Consider the following 22711-nt stretch of genomic DNA (forward strand, 5'->3'; position numbering starts at 1 on the left):
AGTTCTAAAAAGATACCATGCACTGTTGTAAGCATTCTGAAGACCACACATCAACATACAGCTAAAGAGTATATACCATATTTATCGGCATATAACATGCACAGGCGTATAACACGCACCCTAATTTTATGGAAGTTTCTGGAAAAAAAACATATTTTTTAAATAAACAACTTTGAAGCAAATTAACCTCTTACCCACTGGGCACTTAAATCCCCTTCCTAACCAGACCAATTTTCAGCTTTCGGTGCTCTCACGTTTTGACTGACAATTACTCAGTCATGCAACACTGTACCTATATGAAATTTCTGTCCTTTTTTTTTCACACAAATAGAGCTTTCTTTTGGTGGTATTTAATCACCACTGGGGTTTTTTTTTTGCGTTATAAAAGAAAAAAGACAGAAAATTCTTTAAAAAAATGAATTTTTCTTGGTTTCTGTTATAAGATTTTGAAAATTAGTCATTTTTCTTCAGAAATTTTGGCCAAAATTTATACTGCTACCACAAGCTATGGTGCCAATATCTGAAAATTGATCACACCTGATGCACTGATGGCCTATCTAATTTCTTGAGACCCTAACAAGCCAGGAAAGTACAAATACCCCACAAATGACCCCTTTTTGGAAAGTAGACATTCCAAGATATTTAAGAGGCATGGTGAGTTTTTTGAAGTTGTAATTTTTTCCCACAATTCTTTGCAAAATCAATTTTTTTTTATTTTTTATTTTTTTTGTTCGCAAAATTGTTATATTAGCAGGTTATTTCTCACACACAGCATATGCACACCCCAAAACACATTCTGCTACTCCTCCTGAGTACGGCGATACCACATGTGTGAGACTTTTACACAGCATGACCACATACAGAGGCCCAACATGCAGGGAGCACTGTCAGGCATTCTTGGAGCATAAATTATACAGTGGGGACGGAAAGTATTCAGACCCCCTTAAATTTTTCACTCTTTGTTATTTTGCAGTAATTTTCTAAAATCATTTAAGTTCATTTTTTTTCCTCATTAATGTACACACAGTACCCCATATTGACAGAAAAACACAGAATTTTTGACATTTTTGCAGATTTAAAAAAGAAAAACTGAAATATCACATGGTCCTAAGTATTCAGACCCTTTACTCAGTATTTAGTAGAAGCACCCTTTTGATCTAATACAGCCATGAGTCTTTTTGGGAAAGATGCAACAAGTTTTTCACACCTGGATTTGGGGATCCTCTGCCATTCCCCCTTGCAAATCCTCTCCGGTTCTGTCAGGTTGGATGGTAAACGTTGGTGGACAGCCATTTTTAGGTCTCTCCAGAGATGCTCAATTGGGTTTAAGTTAGGGCTCTGACTGGGCCATTCAAGAACAGTCATGGAGTTGTTGTGAAGCCACTCCTTCATTATTTTAGTTGTGTGCTTAGGGTCATTGTCTTGTTGAAAGGTGAACCTTCAGCCCAGTCTGAGGTCCTGAGCACTCTGGAGAAGGTTTTCGTCCAGGATATCCCTGTACTTGGCCGCATTCATCTTTCCCTCGATTGCAACTAGTCGTCCTGTCCCTGCAGCTGAAAAACACCCCCACAGCATGATGCTGCCACCACCATGCTTCACTGTTGGGACTGTATTGAACAGGTGATGAGCAGTGCCTGGTTTTGTCCACACATACCACTTAGAATTAAGGCCAAAAAGTTCTATCTTGGTCTCATCAGACCAAGGAATCTTATTTCTCACCATCTTGGAGTCCTTCAGGTGTTTTTTAGCAAACTCCATGTGGGCTTTCATGTGTCTTGCACTGAGGAGAGGCTTCCGTCGAGCCACTCTGCCATAAAGCCCCGACTGGTGGAGGGCTGAAGTGATGGTTGACTTTCTATAACTTTCTCCCATTTCCCGACTGCATCTCTGGAGCTCAGCCACAGTGATCTTTGGGTTCTTCTTTACCTCTCTCACCAAGGCTCTTCTCCCTCGATAGCTCAGTTTGGCCAGATGGCTAGCTCTAGGAAGGGTTCTGGTTGTCCCAAACATCTTCCATTTAAGGATTATGGAGGCCACTGAGCTCTTAGGAACCTTAAGTGCAGCAGACATTTTTTTGTAACCTTGGCCAGATCTGTGCCTTGCCACAATTCTGTCTCTGAGCTCTTCAGGCAGTTCCTTTGACCTCATGATTCTCACTTGCTCTGACATGCACTGTGAGCTGTAAGGTCTTATATAGACAGGTGTGTGGCTTTCCTAATCAAGTCCAATCAGTATAATCAAACACAGCTGGACCCAAATGAAGGTGTAGAACCATCTCAAGGATGATCAGAAGAAAGGCACAGCACCTGAGTTAAATATATGCATGTCACAGCAAAGGGTCTGAATACTTAGGACCATGTGATATTTCAGTATTTTTTTTTTTTAATAAATCTGCAAAAATGTCAACAATTCTGTGTTTTTCTGTCAATGTGGGGTGCTGTGTGTACATTAATGAGGAAAAAATGAACTTAAATGATTTTAGCAAATGGCTGCAATATAACAAAGAGTGAAAAATGTAAGGGGGTCTGAATACTTTCCGTCCCCACTCTACATATAATTTCTTGACTACCTCTTACACATTTGAAGGCCCTGGAGCACCAGGACATTGGAAACACCCCAAAAATGACCTCATTTTGGAAAAAAAACAACCCAACGTATAATCTATGAGGCATAATGAGTCTTTTGAACATGTCATTTTTTTTTACAAATTTTTCGAAAATGTGTAAAGAAAATGAAAACACATTTTTTTTACACAAAGTTGTCCATTTATACAATATTTCTAACAAATAGCCAAAAATTACACCCCAAAATAGATTCTCCTACTCTTTCTGAGTACGGCAATACCACAAGTGTGGGACCTTTACACAGCCTGGCCACATAGAGAGGCCCAACATGCAGGGAGCACTGTCAGGTGTTCTAGGGGCATAAATGTCAAATCTAATTTGACTACCTATTGCACTTTTGTGCGGAACTCTAGTGGCATGGATGTGGCATGGATGAGAACTGATGTGGCATGGATGAGAATGAATGGGGATGGATGAGCCGTTGATGGGGAGGGCTGAGCATGAATGAGTATGCCTGAGTACGGCTGAGTACGACTGGGTACGGCTGAGCATGGCTGAACACGGCTGGATGCAGCTGGGTATGGATGGGTACGGCTGGGTATGGGTGGGTATGACTGGGTATGGCTGAGTACAGCTGGGTACGACTGGGTACAGCTGACTATGGCTGGGTAGGACTGGGTATGGCTGAGTATGGCTGAGTACGACTGGGTACGGCTGAGTATGGCTGGGTACGGCTCAGTGTGGCTGAGTACGGCTGGGTGCAGCTGAGTGCGGCTGGGTACGGCTTACTATGGCTGAGTACGGCTAGGTGCGGCTGAGTGCGGCTGGGTATGACTAGGTACGGCTGGGTACGGCTGAGTGCGGCTGAGTACGGCTGAGTGCGGCTGAGTACGGCTGGGTGCGGCTGAGTGCTGCTAAGTGCGGCTGAGTACGGCTGGGTATGACTGGGTATGGATGGGATGGCTGAACATGGATGGATGGATGAGTATTGCTGAGCATGGATGAGTATTGATGAGTATGGATGGATGGATGAGTATTGCTGAGGATAAATGGATGATTATTGCTGAGGATGGATGGAAGGATGGATGAGTATTGCTGAGGATAGATGGATGGCTGAGTATTGATGAGGATGGATGGCTGAGTATTGATGAGGATGGATGGCTAAGTATTAATGAGGATGGATGGCTGAGCATGGATGGATGAATGGCTTGATGAGTGCTGGAGTTATCACATATCAGCGCTGTGGGCACTGCACATCCAGCCCAGAGCACTGCTGCCTCTGATCTCTCTCCTCTCTGTACCGATCGATACAGAGGGGAGAGAGGACCGGACGTGATGCCGGTTTGTTTACAAGTGATCTCTCCGACATTTGATGGAGCGATCACGTGGTAAACAGCCGCTACCAGCTCTGGACCCGGCGATCATGGATATTCCCGGGTGCGTGCCCCAGGGGGCGCGCGGGGGCGCGCGGGGGTGCACGGGAGCGCGATTCTCAGAGCTACCCGACTGCACTGTCATTCGCTATAACGCGATCGCCAAGCGGTTAAGGGTCAGTGCCCATCAATGTCCATCTGCAGCCTGATCAATGCCCATCTGCAGCCTGATCAATGCCAATCTGCAGCCTGATCAATGCCCATCTGCAGCCTAATTAATGCCTATCTGCAGCCTGATTAATGCCCATCTGCAGCCTGATTAATGTCCTCAATGCAACCTGATCAAGAGGTTAGCCAGTTTGTATTTGGTCTCCTTTAACTAAGTGGCCAAGTTTAAGTGTGTTTTGTATGTTATATGTTATTTTTATTACTGAATAAAATAACATTTTTGGGTTTACTAATTAACGTACACCTTCCCTCCATTCTTTACATTGAGTTGACTCAAAATCCTTTTTTTTACCTTTTGTTTTTGCACTGAGGACTCCTCTACTATACATGACAGAATTTAGAAAAAGGCTTCCCTCCATGGCCACCTGGTAGTAATTCAAATTATAGAAATACAGAAAGGAGCACCAGACCAAAAACGTATAAAAGAGTCCAAGATCATTTTAATTGTTGGCAAATTAGTCATATAAAAACATCCAGTGGGATTTGGGGGAAACACCACTCCCCCTTCATCAGGGATCAAAACTAAATAAAACTTAGATGGACCCAGAGAAAACAGTGACTTCACAGATCCGAATCAGATAGTGAAAAGCAACCAAAGTTTGTGCCTTGTTTATGATGAAAAAGACAGTAGTAAACACATTGTAACAAAATTGTAAAGATATATACAGTATATACTTACTGTACTTTAAAACCAGTACTAAACTCTCCTCTTGGAGTAACAATGTGACAGTCACTGAGCAGCAATGAAGTCTCCTCATTGAGTAGCAATGAGGAAAATGTACTAAAACTGGTGCACACAGAATCTGGTGCAGTTGTGCATAGTAACCAATCAGCTTCTAACTTCAGTTTATCTATTAAGCTTTGACAATAAAACCTGGAATCTGATTTGTTACTATTCCCAGCTGCACCAGATTCTGTGTTCACCAGTTTTAGTAAATCTTCCCCAATGTGACAGTCACTCAGCAGCAATGGAGTTTTTTTTTTATTTCTCTCCCTGTTGTAGATTTTCTCTCACTTCCTGTCTGGTGAAACCATTAACCGCAACACAGGAACGGGTGTTAGGCTGGCCATAGATGATCCATTTTCTATTGTTCATCGAGCAGGATGAACAAAAAAATTAACAGATTCTTTCATCAACACAAGTGAGGTGGATGGAGGAGTCCCCCTGCCAGGGCATTGTATTCTAACAGCAGGATATTCCACTATAAGAATAGACTGATCAGCAGCTGCAGCCACTGATCAGGAAACATTTTCCACCATTCTTGTTTCATAGAAGTCAATTTAACAACCCATTGTTAATTGAACAGGTACAGTGACACATGGTTCAGTTCATTTATGGCCAGCTTAAATTTCTGCAAAAATGGGAAGAGATAGCCCAGCCACCACACCTCACTCGGCCTGAGTGGTTAGCAGGTAAAAGCAGCCTCAGCTCAATTCATCCAGATCACAACTGCAACATGTTTTGCCCCGCCCTTGGGGCTTAATGATGGAAATGAGGGTCTGCTGGTGGCAGGGGAATAAATACCATCATCAGCTGCCTAAATATTGATGTAGGTAAATTGCTCAAAAATTTTAACCGAGGGTGGGACGAAACATGTTGGTGTTGTGGTCTGGCTGGTGCCAGGGCAATAAATACCATCATCAGCTGCCTAAATATTGATGTAGGTAAACTACTCAAAAAATGTAACCGAGGGCGGGGTGAAACATGTTGAAGTTGAGGTTTGGATGAATGGAGCTGAGGCTGCTTTTACCTGCTGTCACCTGCTAACCACTAAGGCCGGGTGAAGTGTGCGGCGGTCAGGCTATCGCTTCCCATTTTTGCAGTATGCTTTGGGTCTGGACAGACCTTTCCTCAGCCTGCACCCTCACTAACCAGTGGCATCCAACTCACCGGACCTTGACAGCCTGTGTGGGGACCTTTAGGCATTGGTCATGGGTCACAGCTTAAATGAAATTTCTCCAACAGACCTCAGATACCAATGAAATATCTATCCAAACTTTACATTAAAAGAAAATGCTAGTGTAACAGTTAAAGTGTCAATATTGGAGTAAAGTAAATGTAAATCCTGACTAAATTTCATGTATTTTTAAATATTATAAACAATTAAAACAATAATAAAATACTTTTTTTTTCACTTTTTTTTTTAATGTTGAGTGCTGCTGATCGCCCAGCAACTTCATTTCTACATGCACTTCAGTAATGGCTCCATGTCAATTTTTAGGGTGGGTTTCCTGTTAGCGACAATAGTGGACCCTCTATAATTTTTCTATAGCAGTACTCACACACTTTAGTCTTAAGAACAAAAAATTTTATTTTGAACAGCCTATCAGCGTGGTCTGGCACCAACTACAGAAATAAATGTAAGCCACAGAAGTGCTAACCATAAGCAGTGGCAGATATTCATCTTTATGTCTTTGAAATGGAAAATGCAGTCACCAATTGTATACTTTAACATAAGAGCTGTTAATGTTGACTGTTGAAGGATACATAATGATTATGAATAAGCTTATTGAAACAGATGATTATTGCATAAGCTCTTGAGATAAGGACTTTGGGAATATCATAAAACAACTAAAACAAATCCTGAATTGCAGAGACATTGTATCATATTAGTTCACTTCAGTATTCTTAAAAAAAAAAAAAACTCTTGCCTCTGCTACATATTAATAAACATTAACTGGTATTTCCACTAGAAAAAATAAGGGTCCATTTGACTATGTTTAGTGTGATATTATCATTGTTCTGTGGATGTGATTTGTGTGGGTGTAACAGGATAACAGATTGATGACCTGAAGGCCTGTTCTTAGAAAATGCATGAAGGTTACCATTGCTGATTACAAATGGTAGCTGACTGGCTGTCATGTTTATGAACCAAGACAACAGATGCTATGAGAGAGTGAAATCATGGCCATTGCCAATAAAAGAGGAATTTCATTCTCCTTCTTGATTTTTTTTTGTTTTATGTTGGCAGATGCAACAAAATGAGTGAGCTGTCTTTCTGCTGTAAAACTGAGGGCAATGTTTGGGAGATCTCAGAGTTTCCCAGAGGTAAAAGCTGAACTCCTGCCTTACTTTTAGTCTTATGTGTATAAAAATGGGGGGAGTTTGGGACTTTATATGAAGCACCCTAAGGTGCCTCCATCACGCGGGACTTTATATGAAGCACCCTAAGGTGCCTCCATCCCTGTATGGCATCATAGGAAAGGGAAGTTGGGACTTTATATGAAGCAATTGAGTAGTGGAGGTGGATTACAATATAAACATATTTATTTAATAGCATGGGTCTACATACATTAAAAAATATTTCACATCATATATACACAAGAGGCATGCACAAGGGCTGAGTATGTAGAGTGGAAAAATATATGCATAACATCATATGGTCAGAATAATAAATCTATATATACATAAGAATGACACGTCTGTGCCAATAGCAGCAGGCCTACCACCGGCACATGCACCCACATGGTACATCTGTATCCACCAGATGGTATAAAAAACATCATGTATTAATAATAAATAAATAAATAAATCTCAATCCGTATGGGGTATATGGCTGCGGCATCAAAATAAAGCTCTACGCGTTTCGTGGGTTTTCCCACTTGTCAGGATCGGATGCGTCAGGCATTTCAACCCAGGCATAGACCGCAAAGTGGGGTGATCGGTGTAGGGTTGGCCGAGAATATGGCCTCAATGCGGGAGCTGAGGCGGCATAATACAGGAATGCAGCATCGGATGGGACAAGAGCTTGAGGTGTGAATGAGAGCTCCATGTGGCCAAAAAGATGGTGTATAACTCCGTGGAGCAAGAATATCCTAATGCTGCAACAAAGGAACCCCCAGCAGATCATATAGCTGGTGTGTAGAGACCTCACGGGGAGACTAGTCAAATAAAATACCTTTAGTCTTATGCGGTTTCATAAGCTTTTACCCTGTACTGAAAATACTTATTCACTGCACACTGCAAGAAATGTGTGCAGTGAAATCAGACTAAACCATCATGATATTTGTATAACTCCTCCCAAGTTCCAACCACCTGCTTGTATTAAGGCTGATGGCTCTTGAGGTGACCACTAAGGCAGGGTGTGGTGATGTTTTTAGAAAGCTATGTACAGCATTCTGTATAAACTAGTACACACAGGCCAAATGTCTGCCAGCATTGGCCCGTGTGTACGGAAGCCAGTCTGACAGAAGCCGCCGTTTGGCTGGCTTCAGTCGAAGGCTCATGACCGAAAAAGGTCTGCCATCCGAGTCCCAATCAGCACTTTCAGTCAGTGACTGAGAGCACTGACCAGAGTGTTCTGGCGGGGAGATCGCTGTACTAACATCAATTTGTTAGTACAGTGGCTCCGACCTTTTTTTCATTCAACCCAGGAAAAACAACTACTAGTGTGTACGAGGCTTTAGTCCCTCTGCCTCTATTGCATAGAGAAGCACAAATACCTAGTGAGGATGTCACTTGGATCTAAAATAAGGTATGTAATGAAAACAGAAATGTTTTATTGAAGGATATCATTAGTATGGTGATAAAGGGAGAAAACAAGGAAGGTAAAATGAAAGCTGATTAAACTTCACTAAAGATTAGCAATTTTTTTTACAGTTTCATATTAATATAAAGTGCACCTAAAAGTATCATGAGATGATTGATGGTGGGTTGCGCACTATGTTTGGGATTTGGGGCACTTTATTAGCATTTTTATCTCTTATCAGAGAGTAAATGGTAATTAGTACATGATCCCTAGGGGATCCTGCTGCGTCCAGGAACCGAGGGAGTAGATGTGTCTAAACCAATCATTATTAATTGTCAGAACCCAGGTTCAGAGTACTTTCAAGTCTCTCAACTATCAGTAATACTCATACCAAGAGCCAAGAGTATTTGTAATCACATGGAATGGCTATCTATAACTAGGGATAGGAGAGGTAGGAAAGAGGGGAAGTAATAGTAGAGGGGGAGAGCTGATGGGGAGAGAGAGTATTTAGAAATGAAAGAAGAAAAAAAGGGGAAAAAAGGGGAAAAAAGGGGGGAAAAGGGGGGAAGGAGGGGGTGGCGAGATAGCGGGCCTCATTCCTTTGCAGGTTTATCGGTTACGAATAAACAAGAGTGAATTAGGGGGATTTCAGTCTCTCAAGGAGTACTTACTGATGAGAGTCTGTGCTTCTTAGAGGGGTTTTTAAACTAGGCAATGAGGGGGAGGGCCCAGAGGTAGAGATAGTCAGCACAGAACATATTCCAGAGGGTAGTATTGGGGGCATTAGTGGTAGGTTGACTAAAGCACATAAACCCAAGGTAAGTATAGTAACAAGTCCTAGTTGCAATCTTGGAACACCCAATAAGAGGATAGTATGCGACTGGTCTAAACTATGTGGCATGTTCACCAATGCCAGTAGCGTGGTGGACAAGATGGGTGAACTAGAGATACTGTTGTACAAGGAGGATTTGGATTTTGTGGGAATTTCAGAGACCTGGTTCAACAGCTTTCATGATTGGCTGGCAACCATTCAAGGGTATACCCTTTATCGCAGGGCTAGAGAGGGTAAAAAAAGGGGGAGGGGTAAGCCTATATATCAAGAATAATGTACAAGTGAATGTGAGAGATGACATAACTAAGGGAGCTAGGGAGGAGGTTGAATCCTTATGGGTAGAGGTCCAAAGAGATGAAGCTAAGGGGAAAATATTACTGGGAGTATGCTATTGGCCCCCTAACCTGAGGGAGGAGGGGGTGACAGTTCTCCTATCACAAGCTGGATTAGCAGCAAGGATGGGAAGTGTTATTATAATGGGGGATTTTAATTATCCAGACATAGACTGGGCGGAGGGAACCACGCATTTGTCTAAGGCTCGCCAGTTCCTAAATGTCTTGCAGGATAATTTCATGGTTCAGATGGTAGACGCACCAACTAGAAATAAAGCGTTACTGGATCTATTGATTACCAACGCTACAGACCTGATCACAGATGTGGAAATACGGGGCAATTTAGGAAAAAGCGACAATTGGCTTAAAAAAAAATGTAAAAATCATACAAATAGGAAACATAAGGGGAATACAAAGACACCGAATTTCAAAAGAGCCAACTTCCCTAAACTAGGAACCTTGTTAGAAGGCATGAATTAGGATAAAATATTAGGAACAAAGAACACGGAGGAGAGATAGGTTTATAAACAGTAAAAAAGGGAGGACAGACCATATTGGCCCCATAAACAATGAGGAATGACATCTGGTTACAAAGGATGGGGATACGGCGAAGGTATTGAATTTATTCTTCTCCTCAGTCTTCACAAGGGAATCGGGGGGCTTCAGTAACCAAAACTGCAGTGTTTATCCTTATGACACATCACAGGAAGTACCTCCATGGTTAACAGACGACAGAATTAAAATTAGACTTGGGAAACATTAATAAATCACCGGGACCAGATGGCTTGCATCCGAGGGTACTTAGGGAACTCAGTCAAGTAATTTCCAGACCATTGTTCCTAATTTTTACTGACAGTCTACTAACTGGAATGGTACCAGATGATTGGAGAAAAGCATGTAGCACCAATATTTAAAAAGGGCCCAAAATACATCCCTGGGAATTACAGACCAGTTAGCCTAACAGCAATAGTATGCCAGCTCTTGGAGGGGATGATAAGGGGCTATATACAAGATTTTAGTAACAATAACAGTATCATTAGAAGTAATCAGCATGGATTCACGAAGAATCGTTCTTGCCAAACCAATCTATCAACCTTCTATGAGGAGGTGAGTTGCCATCTAGATAAAGGAAGGCCCGTAGATGTGGTGTTTCTGGATTTTGCAAAAGCATTTGACACAGTTCCCCATAAACGTTTACTGTATAAAATAAGGTCCGTTGGCATGGACCATAGGGTGAGTACATGGATTGAAAACTGGCTACAAGGGGGAGTTCAGAGGGTGGTGATAAATGGGGAGTAATCAAAATGATCAGAGATGGGTAGTGGGGTCCCCCAGGGTTCTGTGCTGGGACCAATCCTATTTATTTTGTTCATAAATGACCTGAAGGATGGGGTAAACAGTTCAATATCTGTATTTGCAGACAATACTAAGCTAAGCAGGGCAATAACTTCTCCACAGGATGTAGAAACCTTGCAAAAAAGATCTGAACAAATTAATGGGGTGGGCAACTACACGGCAAATTAGGTTTAATGTAGAAAAATGTAAAATAATGCATTTGGGTGGCAAAAATATGAATGCAATCTATACACTGGGGGGAGAACCTCTGGGGGAATCTAGGATGGAAAAGAACCTGGGGGTCCTAGTGATGATAGGCTCAGCAATAGCATACAATGCCAAGCTGCTGCTAACAAAGCAAACAGAATATTGACATGAATTAAAACGGAGATCAACACCAGAGATAAAACGATAATTCTCCTTCTCTACACCACTCTGGTCTGGACACACCTAGAGTATGCTGTCCAGTTCTGGGCACCAGTCCTCAGGAAGGGTGTACTGGAAATGGAGCGAGTACAAAGAAGGGCAACTAAGCTAATAAAGGGTCTGGAGGATATTCGTTATGAGGAAAGGTTGCGAGCACTGAACTTATTCTCTGTGGAGAAGAGACGCTTGAGAGGGGATATGATTTCAATTTATGAATACCGTACTGGTGACAGCACAATAGGGATAAAACTTTTTTGCGGAAGGGAGTTTAACAAGACATGTGGCCACTCATTAAAATTAGAAGAAAAGAGCTTTACCCTTAAACTACATAGAGAGTTCTTTACTGTAAGAATGGCAAAGATGTGAAATTCCCTTCCACAGGCGGTGGTCTCAGCGGGGAGCATCGATAGTTTCAAAAAACTATTAGATAAGCACCTGAACGACCGCAACATACAGGGATTTACAATGTAATACTGACATATAATCACACACATAGGTTGGACTTGATGGACTTGTGTCTTTTTTCAACCTCACCTACTATGTAACTATGTAAATATAGTATATATTAGGCTAATACTTGCAGGCATTGGTAGTAACAAGTGATTTAGAGGTAGAATTTATTTGCAGCCAGCTCAGGTAGAATCTCTCTGCTATTTATGGATTATAGGAAGGTCAGAAAGGGATCATATACTAGGCTGATAGTCATAGGCGTTGTAAGAAATAAGTGATTTGGAGATTTTTTTGCAGCCAATATAGACAAAATACATCCACCTTTTATGGATCTATGGGAAGGTCACAAATATAGGTAGTAAATACTGGGCTGATACTCTAAGACTCTAGCCAGTATATATATAGGTAGAATACTTCCACTTGTTATGGAATTATAGGAAGGTCAGAAAAGTAGTACATACTAGACTGATATCTGCAGGCAATTTAAGAAATAAGCAATTTTGCAACATGCATCCAGTATAGATAGAAAAACTTTGGCTATGTTCCCGTTTACTCTCTGTGTAATATATGCAGGGGATCATTTCAATAAAGTGTTTAATGCAATACAATTGGCTATGATTAGGGAGTTTTTAGGTACTTACACACAAGATATGATAAAGGTACACATGTATAAATACAATGTCATTAAAAACATCATAGACAATCAGCAGATGATCAACCACAAGGGTATTTATACAGAGACCATCCTCACATCTACAGGTAACAACCAAATGTAAGTTGATGAAACCAAAATGCATTTAAATTTTTCAGAAAATCTTCATCATAAAATCTTCCCTATGATGAAGATTTTCTGAAAAATTGAAATGCCTTGGGGTTTCATCTACTTACATGTGGTTGTTACCTGTAGATGTGAGGATGGTCTCTGTATATATATCCTTGTGGTTGATCAGCTGCTGGTTCTATGTGATGTTTTTAATGAAGTTATATTAACGTGTTTCTACTTTCATAATATCTTATGTGTAAGTGCCTAAAAAGTCCCTAATCTTAGCCAATTCTAAACCATTCTACAAATGGGTTATGGTACCTAGCAAGATCAGACTTAAAGAATAAATGTTTAATGAAATACAACAAAAGTGAAGATGTAGGTCTTTGTGGGTGAGATGCACAGAGGGTTAAGCAAATTATATTATTGTAAATTTCCCACAAAAGGGACAAGTAACAGATTTCAACAATTTTACAGGCAATTATTATTATTATTGATTGCACACTATTTTTTGGCCATATCGTTTATGTGTGATGGTCAGGTGCCCACAAATCTTTGGCCATATACAGTAGTATAGAACAAAAACATTAAAATGGCTATAGATTCCCTTTAAGATCACTGAACTAACAGTTGTTTCTATTATCTAATTTATACAGTGAAGTTTACCTACTGCATGCCTTGAAACGAAGACAGCATGCCGACAAATGTCAGTAAAATGCTGATGACTTCAAACACAGGCAACAATGTAAACGTACAATGCTGAGTACAATGGCAATGCATCGCTGAAACTCTCAACAGAAACCCTCGGCATAACTCTCGGGGAAGAAATCTGATTATTTATGACCTAACAGCAGCACAGTTTAGAATAGATTAATGTAGAAAATGTTCAATATCAAGAGGAATGAAAAAGATGGATATTGCTAGATGAAAAAGCCTTGCAGTGTGTTCCCTGTCGCAACCATGAAATTATGTTGCCAAAGCAATGGGAGGCCAATAGGATTTATTGTAACAAGTAGGTACTTATTCTTGCTCCTGACCTAGAAACCTCTTAAACGAATAGAGATCGCATAATGTTTGCAGAAACTCTAGGCGCACACATAGCTTTAACCCAGCACAGGAGGCAGAAAGATTGTCCCTCGCTTTCCTAATAATTACAATGCTATTCATTGCACAAGCATCAGTCAATATTCCCCATTGTTACCAGTGGGATAAATTGCACGATATTGGTGTCATGCATGGCATCATATATTCGAGAATATTGGCCTTGAACTTTGAGTAATTTATTCTGAAAAAAAAAATCCTTTTTAAATGCTGGTTGCAGCAACACGCTGGTAAAACTAGGATTTCTCATATTTTTTAAGCTAGTGTTTTCCAATGATTCACAGTTCGGCTTGTATGAAAATGTAAAAGACATTTTAATAATAATCAAAAATAAATATGCTACAATTTTGGGAGCTTATCAAAACTGAATTTATTTAAAGAGAGCCTGACGTTTTGAAAATCATATTTATCGGTAGGGTGTAAGTTATACAGTATGTCATTTAAACAGATTTCAAATACTTTTTAACTACTTTTCATAAGAACAGTTGGTCTGTCTTTCAACTAAAAACTTGTTTTACATTTTTGACCTTATATCAACTTTAAACAGAAGTTTAAAATCCTGTATTTGAAATCATATTAAAACCTAACTCTGGGCAGGAAGTTCTTCCAATCCCTACCTTCCACCCTCCTCTAGCTGTTTGATTGATTTATTAATAAAAATTATATCTAAATACCCTTTTACTTAGGTAAAGCCATGGTCACATGACACTTGAGGCCAAAGTCTTCTCTAACCTACTGTTTACATCTAATGGGGTCATTCTCCAAGTGTCCATGTTGTTGTCTATGTAACAGTGACAGAGACACCTATCAAATGGAAGAGTTCTCTCAGGAAATGATGGGGTTCTTTCAGGAAGAGAAGTGGCATCATCATGATGAGACTATTGAGAACCGCATGGCATATCTGGAGCACTAATTAGTGCCCCTACATTATATTTGCTTTAGGTAAGTATACCTTACTTCTCTGACTAAAAAAAAATGCAAAATGGGTGGAAGGAAGAGGTTTTAGATTTGTACCAGAGATTGACTTTATAATTTATTACAGGGCTGGGTCTAACCAACTCTACTATATTATTGCTCATAGAAGCCAAGGTATAAGCAGAATGATTATAGTGTCCTGCAGTAAGAATGCTGAACAGTAAATCAGCTGCTCATAGTAATATACTGTCAGGTACAAATATAACTTTATTTTAAAGGGGAAACATCAGTTAAAATAGTTGAATCTATCTTGAATGTAGATAGGTAAGGGTTAATGCCCCATCAGGACTTGGGTGCAAATGAAGAAAAGAGAATGGCCGCACACCACAACAAAGTCAAAATCTTTAAAGCTCTTTATTGTCACCATGCCAGACAAGAGACAAGAACCTTTTGAACGTGTTTCACGCCCCTCTCTCACATACAGTAGTTGTGTCAGGCAATTAATTCAACTCACAAGCTGTCATGTAAAGGTTCCCTTTAGGAATATTGGAAGAACACTGATGACAAAAGCCCTGTTTTTTAAGTGTGGTAACCAAGTTATCACAGCAAATGCATAATGCATCTAAAGCATTCATATAGTAACTGCAAGATGCAACCAGACTCTTAGATGGGGATGCATCAAATTTTGCAGTTCTGTACCTCTGCTTTTTTTCTGGGTCATGCAAGGATCTTGCACAAGGCAAAAAAATACTTATCTGTACATATAAGGCCTTTTGGAAGGTTCAGCATGTGATTTAAAATGTTACATAACTCAGAACAGCTTGCAATAAATAAAGGATCACTGATCAAAAATTATATTTAAGTTATACGTAAATAGAATATGGTTAAGAAATCAATTGGGGATTCAAGAGGCTGCCCACCCCTGCCACAAAATAAATTCAACCTGTAAAGGCTAGAGGAGTTATCATTATATTTACTATAATTATGATTATGCATCCATTGTTACAATTCAGGAGTGGGAAGAAATACATTTCTTGATTTAGGGTTAGAGTTGAACATATTACTCCTTTTCCTTTCCTGTCGCTAGACCACTTTACAGTAATAATATGGAGTGTACCTTTAAAGATAGAATTTATGTTGCTATTTTGGTACTTTTTAATACACTCTTCAGACTTTTATAATTCTCTTTCTTAACCCACTGGTAGAAGTCAGCCTGATTCTCTTATAGATTTACTCTAGCTGACAATGCCTCAGCCTGAGCCGGTCACATAAGTGAAAATCCTATAGAGCAGCATCTATTTTGGCCTTAGGTGTTCTTGGTTCCATTTGGTATGGAGATATAAATTTGTTTTCTGCCACAAGAATATTGAAAGCTTTGTCATCTTTAAGTGTTTCTTGAGGCTTGCAGGAATCCAATTAGCCTTTGATAAAATAACACCGTAGGGGAATTTGATTTATATTATCTTATAGTAACCTATGTACCCTTGTGAACTGAAGCTTCTAAAATGTTACTTGAAAGTGCCCTAATGGAGTCAAGGTCTGTCATAAGGTCCAATTAGTTCACCTTTAGCCTTGTATTCCTTCAGTTCAAGCTAAACTTTCTGTCTCATCATTTATTTTTTCCCAAATACGCATTGACTTAACAATACACATTGGATGAATATGTGTAGCGTAATAGAGATATTTGGTTACTAGTAAAACTAGTGCCTGTAAGTTGGTAGCATACACATTTAAAGCAATATTCGGAAAATAATAATCAATAATCTCTCTCTCTCTCTCTCTCTCTCATTTGTTTAACCACTTCACCTCTGGAAGATTTACCCCCCCCCACCTGACCAGGCCATTTTTTGCAATACATCACTTCGCTACTTTAACTGACAATTGCACAGTGATGCAACAGTGTACCCAAATACATTTTATGACCTTTTTCCCACAAATAGAGCTTTCTTCTGGTGGTATTTGATCACCTCTGCGGTTTTTATTTTTTATGCTACTATAAACAAAAAGCGACTGACAATTTTGAAAAAAAAAAAAACAATGTTTTTTACTTTCTGCTATAAAACCTATCCAATAAAAAATGTAAAAACCAAATTTCTTCAAAAAGTTAGGCCAAAATGTATTTTGACACATAGTTTTGGTAAAAAAATCCCAATAAGCGTATATTGATTGGTCTGTGCAAAAGTTTTAGCGTCTACAAACTATGGGATATATTTATGGTATTATTTATTTATTTTTTGTTTTTTACTTGTAATGGCCGTGATTAGCGACTTACAGTGGGACTTCGATATTGAGGCGGACAAATTAGACGCCTAACTGACACCCGATGTAGTGTGGTGATGATGCCTCCAAACAGCACACCCTATGTATGTTCCATCGTTAGACGTCTTCATGGGGCAGTGACGAAACGTACATAGGATGTGCTGTTTGGATGCACCATCACCACGCTACATCGGGTGTCTGCTTGTGGGATTCACAGATCCAGAGCAAGCCCATATATATATATTTATGCTTATATGCCTGTGTCGGCAGACACCTTCATATGCTTCACATGTGAGTGTACCATGATTTTAATGAAATAAGGATTTTATAAAAGGATTTTATGCTATGTTGCGCTTCTTTTCCATATATTTTCACTTTCCTGGAGATACTGATCTGTAACAGTGGAGGATCTCTGGGATAATTTATCTCAGATCCACAGAGTATTGTGCCCAGCAAAGCCTGTCTGCCTGCTGATTATCACAACCATATGAAGTACTAAGAGCAGAGGAGTGTGAATATCTACCTTTACGAAGCTACAAATTATTGCTCCCTGCAGAGGGAAATGTCTGTCTGCTGGTGGATCTAATACCAGCCACTAAACATTGGTGAGTGGGGAAGGATTAGTTACTATATACGGTGTTCAACACAAGAAGAAGATCAATATGTCACCTGTCATGTTTGGATATACATAATTAGGAGAATCATAGGGTGGATTTTGAGAGTCACATACAATTTTGGATATGATTTATAGATATAAATTTTGCTACAATGCCCCGTACACACGGTCGGACATTGATCGGACATTCCGACAACAAAATCCTAGGATTTTTTCCGACAGATGTTGGCTCAAACTTGTCTTGCATACACACGGTCACACAAAGTTGTCAGAAAATCTGATCGTTCTAAACGCGGTGACGTAAAACATGTACATTGGGACTATAAACGGGGCAGTGGCCAATAGCTTTCATCTCTTTATTTATTCTGAGCATGCGTGGCACTTTGTCCATCGGATTTGTGTACACACGATTGGAATTTCCGACAACGGATTTTGTTGTCGGAAAATTTTATAGCCTGCTCTCAAACTTTGTGTGTCGGAAAATCCGATGGAAAATGTGTGATGGAGCCTACACACGGTCGGCATTTCCGACAACAAGGTCCTATCACACATTTTCCGTCGGAAAATCTGATCGTGTGTACGGGGCATTAGAACACTGACTGATTTTTTTTTTTATTTTCTTTGTTTTTAGAGTTTTTTTTCACATTTGTTTCACGTGTTTTGTTTGGTCCTTTTTTATTTATGTATTTAAATTATAGGTTGTTTTAAATTTAAATTTATATTTGCACATGTTATTATCACTGGGTATTAATGTATAGATTACCACTATCTGGTTATACAGGATCGTTATATAGGATCGCTGGGTAGTAATAATAATGCCCTGTACACATGGTCGGATTTTCCGACGGAAAATGTGTGATAGGACCTTGATGTTGGAAATTCCGACCGTGTGTGGGCTCCATCACACATTTTCCATCGGAATTTCCGACACACAAAGTTTGAGAGCAGGCTATAAAATTTTCTGACAACAAAATCCGTTGTCGGAAATTCTGATCGTGTGTACACAAATCCGACGCACAAAGTGCCACGCATGCTCAGAATAAATTAGGGGCGAAAGCTATTGGCTACTGCCCCGTTTATAGTCCCGACTTATGTATTTTACGTCACCGCGTTCAAAACGATCTGATTTTCTGACAACTTTGTGTGACCGTGTGTATGCAAGACAAGTTTGAGCCAACATCCGTCGGAAAAAGTCCATGGATTTTGTTGTCGGAATGTCCGATCAATGTCCGACCGTGTGTACAGGGCATTAGAGTTATCATCACAGACTGCTACACATTTGAGATTATCACAATTATTTATATGCATATACACTTGTACACAGTGCTGCCTTTTTTTATTTCAAAATGTTAAATCCAAAATTAAAAAATGTTAAGTTTTCACCAGAAAAAGAATAAGGGGGATATCTTCCAATGGAGACACTTGTTCCAGTGAGCACTTTGGAGAGATTTCCTTTCATTTTCCTGTTCTGTCAACAGGACAGAAAATAAGGGTGATTTTCTCAATGGGAAAAAGACCTGACATGGATTTTACCCATTCCCTATTCCATTGGTCTCCAAACTTTCTAAACTTTTGGGGTTTTAGGGGCCTCAAGCTTGGTGGTCAGTGGGAGTAAAAAAAATACTTAATGCCTGTGGTCTTTAGGATGAGGAAAAGTGCCCCATCATAGGTATCAGTGGGAGGAACAATGCCCCATTGTTATTATCAGTGGGGCACACCCATGGTGGCATCAGTGGGAGGAACAATGCCCCATTGTTTTGATCAGTGGGGTGCCCCATTGGTGGTATCAGTGGGAGGAACAGTGTTACATTGTAGGCAATAGTAGGAGGAGTGGTGCCTATTGTTATTATCAGTGGTATTAAAGGAGAAGTACAGCCAAAGCTTGTTTGGCTGTACTTCTCCTGTGGATCACTGGAGTGCAGTTCGTTCTGCACTCCTGTGACCCATTTTAAGCAGACAGCGTGCTGAAGCCAGTTGTCGGCTGATGTCACGGAGTCCAGGCTTGGGCAAGATCACAAAAATGAAGTCAAGATTCACTCACATGCCTGGAATGGCACACGGCTCAATCTCTCAGCGAGCCACAGGGAGCCTGAGCCGTTCTACCGTCCCTTCACCTAGGTAAGTATGATTTGGAAAAAAGAAAATCCATACTTCTCTTTTAATGCCCCATTGTTGATTTTGAGGGGGGTAATGCCCTATTTCTGGTGTCAATGAATAGTGCCTTGTATCCATTGGAGGATGGATAAAGGCAAGCAAATGGCTGCATCTGGACCGTGGCCAGCAGTTTGGAGTTTGGGCTGGTGCTCTACTCTATCATAAGTGAAAAAAGAAAATTTGGGGCTTTAGAAATACTTTATAGAAAGGTGAAATATGAAGACACTAAATTCAGCATTTTTTTTTCATTTTAAAGAAATTATTATATAAGTTGTGCTGAAAACTGTATTATTGATTACAATCCCCACAATGGCAAAACTAGTAAGTAAGGCCCCATTCACACACCCTGCACTGGCCAGTAGTGATGAACACTTCATACTTTGTTGCATTTGATAACAGGCTCTTTAGAGCTCATTCACACTACCCACACACAAAAAATGATCAGCTTTCCTGTGCAAGCTGCTGTCCATGCTGTACAAGCTTTAAGAGTTGAGGGGTAAGGGGGGTAAGAGCAGTGTTTTTCTTTTTTTCTTCATTTTTTTTATTAACTTTATCAAAATGCCACAAAGCTGAGGTGTATAGAAAAGCACAGCCAGAGCAAGAGCTCTGGAGCGGTGCAGAAAAATGCAGACATGCTGCAAATTTCTGCACGGCTCTGCACTGAACCTGATGCCTGCATTTAATGTGAGCAGAGCATATAGAGGTAATTATTTTCTGTGTGCCCTTGTGGAGGCCTGTGTTATTCTAGTACAGAAAAATTCAGGTCTACACACAAGTGTGAGCAAGTACTAAGGCTGGAGACGCCTAGTATGTTCTGGATAAACATAAAATAGTTTTCTTGGTCATATCAATTGTAAAAAAAAAATTGGGAAGAGTATAATAAAATGTATATAAACCAGCATACACATATTTTTTATCAAGCTAACCAAGCTCCACCACAAATGTTGCACAAGCATCAGTGAAAGCAACACTGTGTACACAATAACTATTACAACAGCTCACAACTATGGTGGTCTAATGTTGTTACTACTTACACATGAGTCTGGATGCAACAACAAAACTTACCTTTGCCTTTATTCCTCACAGCTGACACTGGTATCAAGGAAATGATTGCATGCGAGGAAGAGAATAAATAGAAAATACACATTAGAAAGATGCTCAATTAACACATTTAGAGATTATATCAAAGGTCATATCACCCAAAACTGATATGTCAATTTGGGTACATACTAAAGGGTTCCATAAACCATCAGCTTTTTTGTATCTTTTGGGTAACAAAGGAACAAAATAAAATGGTCAAAGAAAGTATGCGCAGCTCCATCAGAATGCTTTACAAATAGTAAAGAGACTGTTCATTTTGCTTACTAAGTTGGGGGTCCATTCACCTCAATAAGCCAAATATGTGCAAGAAAAAATCCTTTTTTAATATTTTTTAACTCCTCTTGTACATGATTGAGTAATAAAAGTGGACATAACTTTACATAATTTTCCAAGCTAATAGGTTTTACCCTTTAAGTAATTCACCCCCTATGACTCCCAAAAAAAAGTCAACAATTTCATATAATATATATATATATATATAGATTATATATATAGATATATAGATCTATATATAGATATATATAGATCTATATATCTATATATAATCTATATATATATATATATATATATATATATATATATATATATATATATATATATATATATATATATATATATATGCACATCACCAGCACACAATTAATATGTCAATTGAGGATTTTACCAGGTTTTTTTTTTTAATCAATTTTTTAGACAGCGGTGGCCCTCTCCTTCGACTTTCCATAGGCTTGCACAGGTACATGCTCCTATCACAGTGCTTACTAAGGTAACTCACACTCCGCCTGTTGGATTCTTAATTCATTGTGGACTTCATGTCCTTTCAGAAAATAAAGCAGGAGGATTTTAACCTATTCCTTTAGAACAGGTGGATGCAAGCTCCATGAATAGTGGATACATTTTATAGGAATTCTAATGCACAGAGCCCCTACTGGATTTTTTTATAGTGATATAAAAATTGGAGAGTGATTCAGACCACCAGAGTGCATCAATAAAAAGGACACAAATTTTTGTTGAATTTAACATTCAATTTGCCTACATTTTGGTTATGCAGCATTTTACAGACCAGACAGCCACCTGAAGAGCAGTAAATGCATCAGATTTGCATTACACCGAAAAGCTACAGCAGTTAGCTCTTATAGAGCAAAATACACAAACAGTGTTCAATATAGTTTCATAAATTTATAGTTAGGTCATTCATTTTTAAAGGAAAGTGGAAATATGACTTGGAGGAATGATGCAAATGTGCATTGTGCTCCTCTATAGGAAATTATTTTCATAGAACATCAAGAGAAGTCATACAGTGGTTGGCCACTTACGAGATTCCATTCAACTACATCAAAAGTGCAGATCATCAATCGCACATCAAAAACACATGTACACAATTGTTCCCTTTTAATATGATAAGCAGGTCTCCATTTACTGATCTGAATAGAGATGTGTTCTATTTCAGAAAAATGTATGAACGTCTGGATGGACAGTTCAGAAAGGGTAACATTAAGACAATGCTCAAAAAATATCAATAAGTGTGCATATATGTAATGAGCTAAATGTGCTAATTTACTATTTACCTCACTCCTTCAGTCTCCTCTCACATTACTAACTTACTGACATATCATCATGGATGTCGCACCACTTCCTTAAATTAAATCTCTCTAAAACTGAGCTATTAATATCCCCCCCGCCCGTGCCCCCCTCCATGACTTTTCCATCAAAATCAACAATGCAACTATCAGTCCCTTCCCTCACACCAGGGTACTCGGTGTAATCCTAGACTCTGACTTGTCATTTCAGCC

At 39.6% G+C, this 22711-nt stretch overlaps 1 protein-coding gene across 2 annotated transcripts in view; it reads right to left on the bottom strand.

The window, feature by feature from the left end:
- CADM2 (cell adhesion molecule 2) overlaps nt 1-20979 on the bottom strand; it is a 729321-nt gene extending 708342 nt beyond the window's left edge. Inside the window, exon 1 of one of the 2 annotated variants that reach the window (XM_073617014.1) lies at nt 20883-20979. In XM_073617014.1, coding sequence (XP_073473115.1) covers nt 20883-20964 — 82 coding nt within the window. In that variant the 5' untranslated portion in view covers nt 20965-20979. The remainder of the gene's footprint in view (nt 1-20882) is intronic. The other variant, XM_073617013.1, reaches the window with a different exon arrangement.
- Nucleotides 20980-22711: the final 1732 nt, after the last annotated feature.

The sequence above is a fragment of the Aquarana catesbeiana genome, linkage group LG02 (assembly GCF_042186555.1).
Source record: "Aquarana catesbeiana isolate 2022-GZ linkage group LG02, ASM4218655v1, whole genome shotgun sequence".
Taxonomy (NCBI): Eukaryota; Metazoa; Chordata; class Amphibia; order Anura; family Ranidae; genus Aquarana; species Aquarana catesbeiana.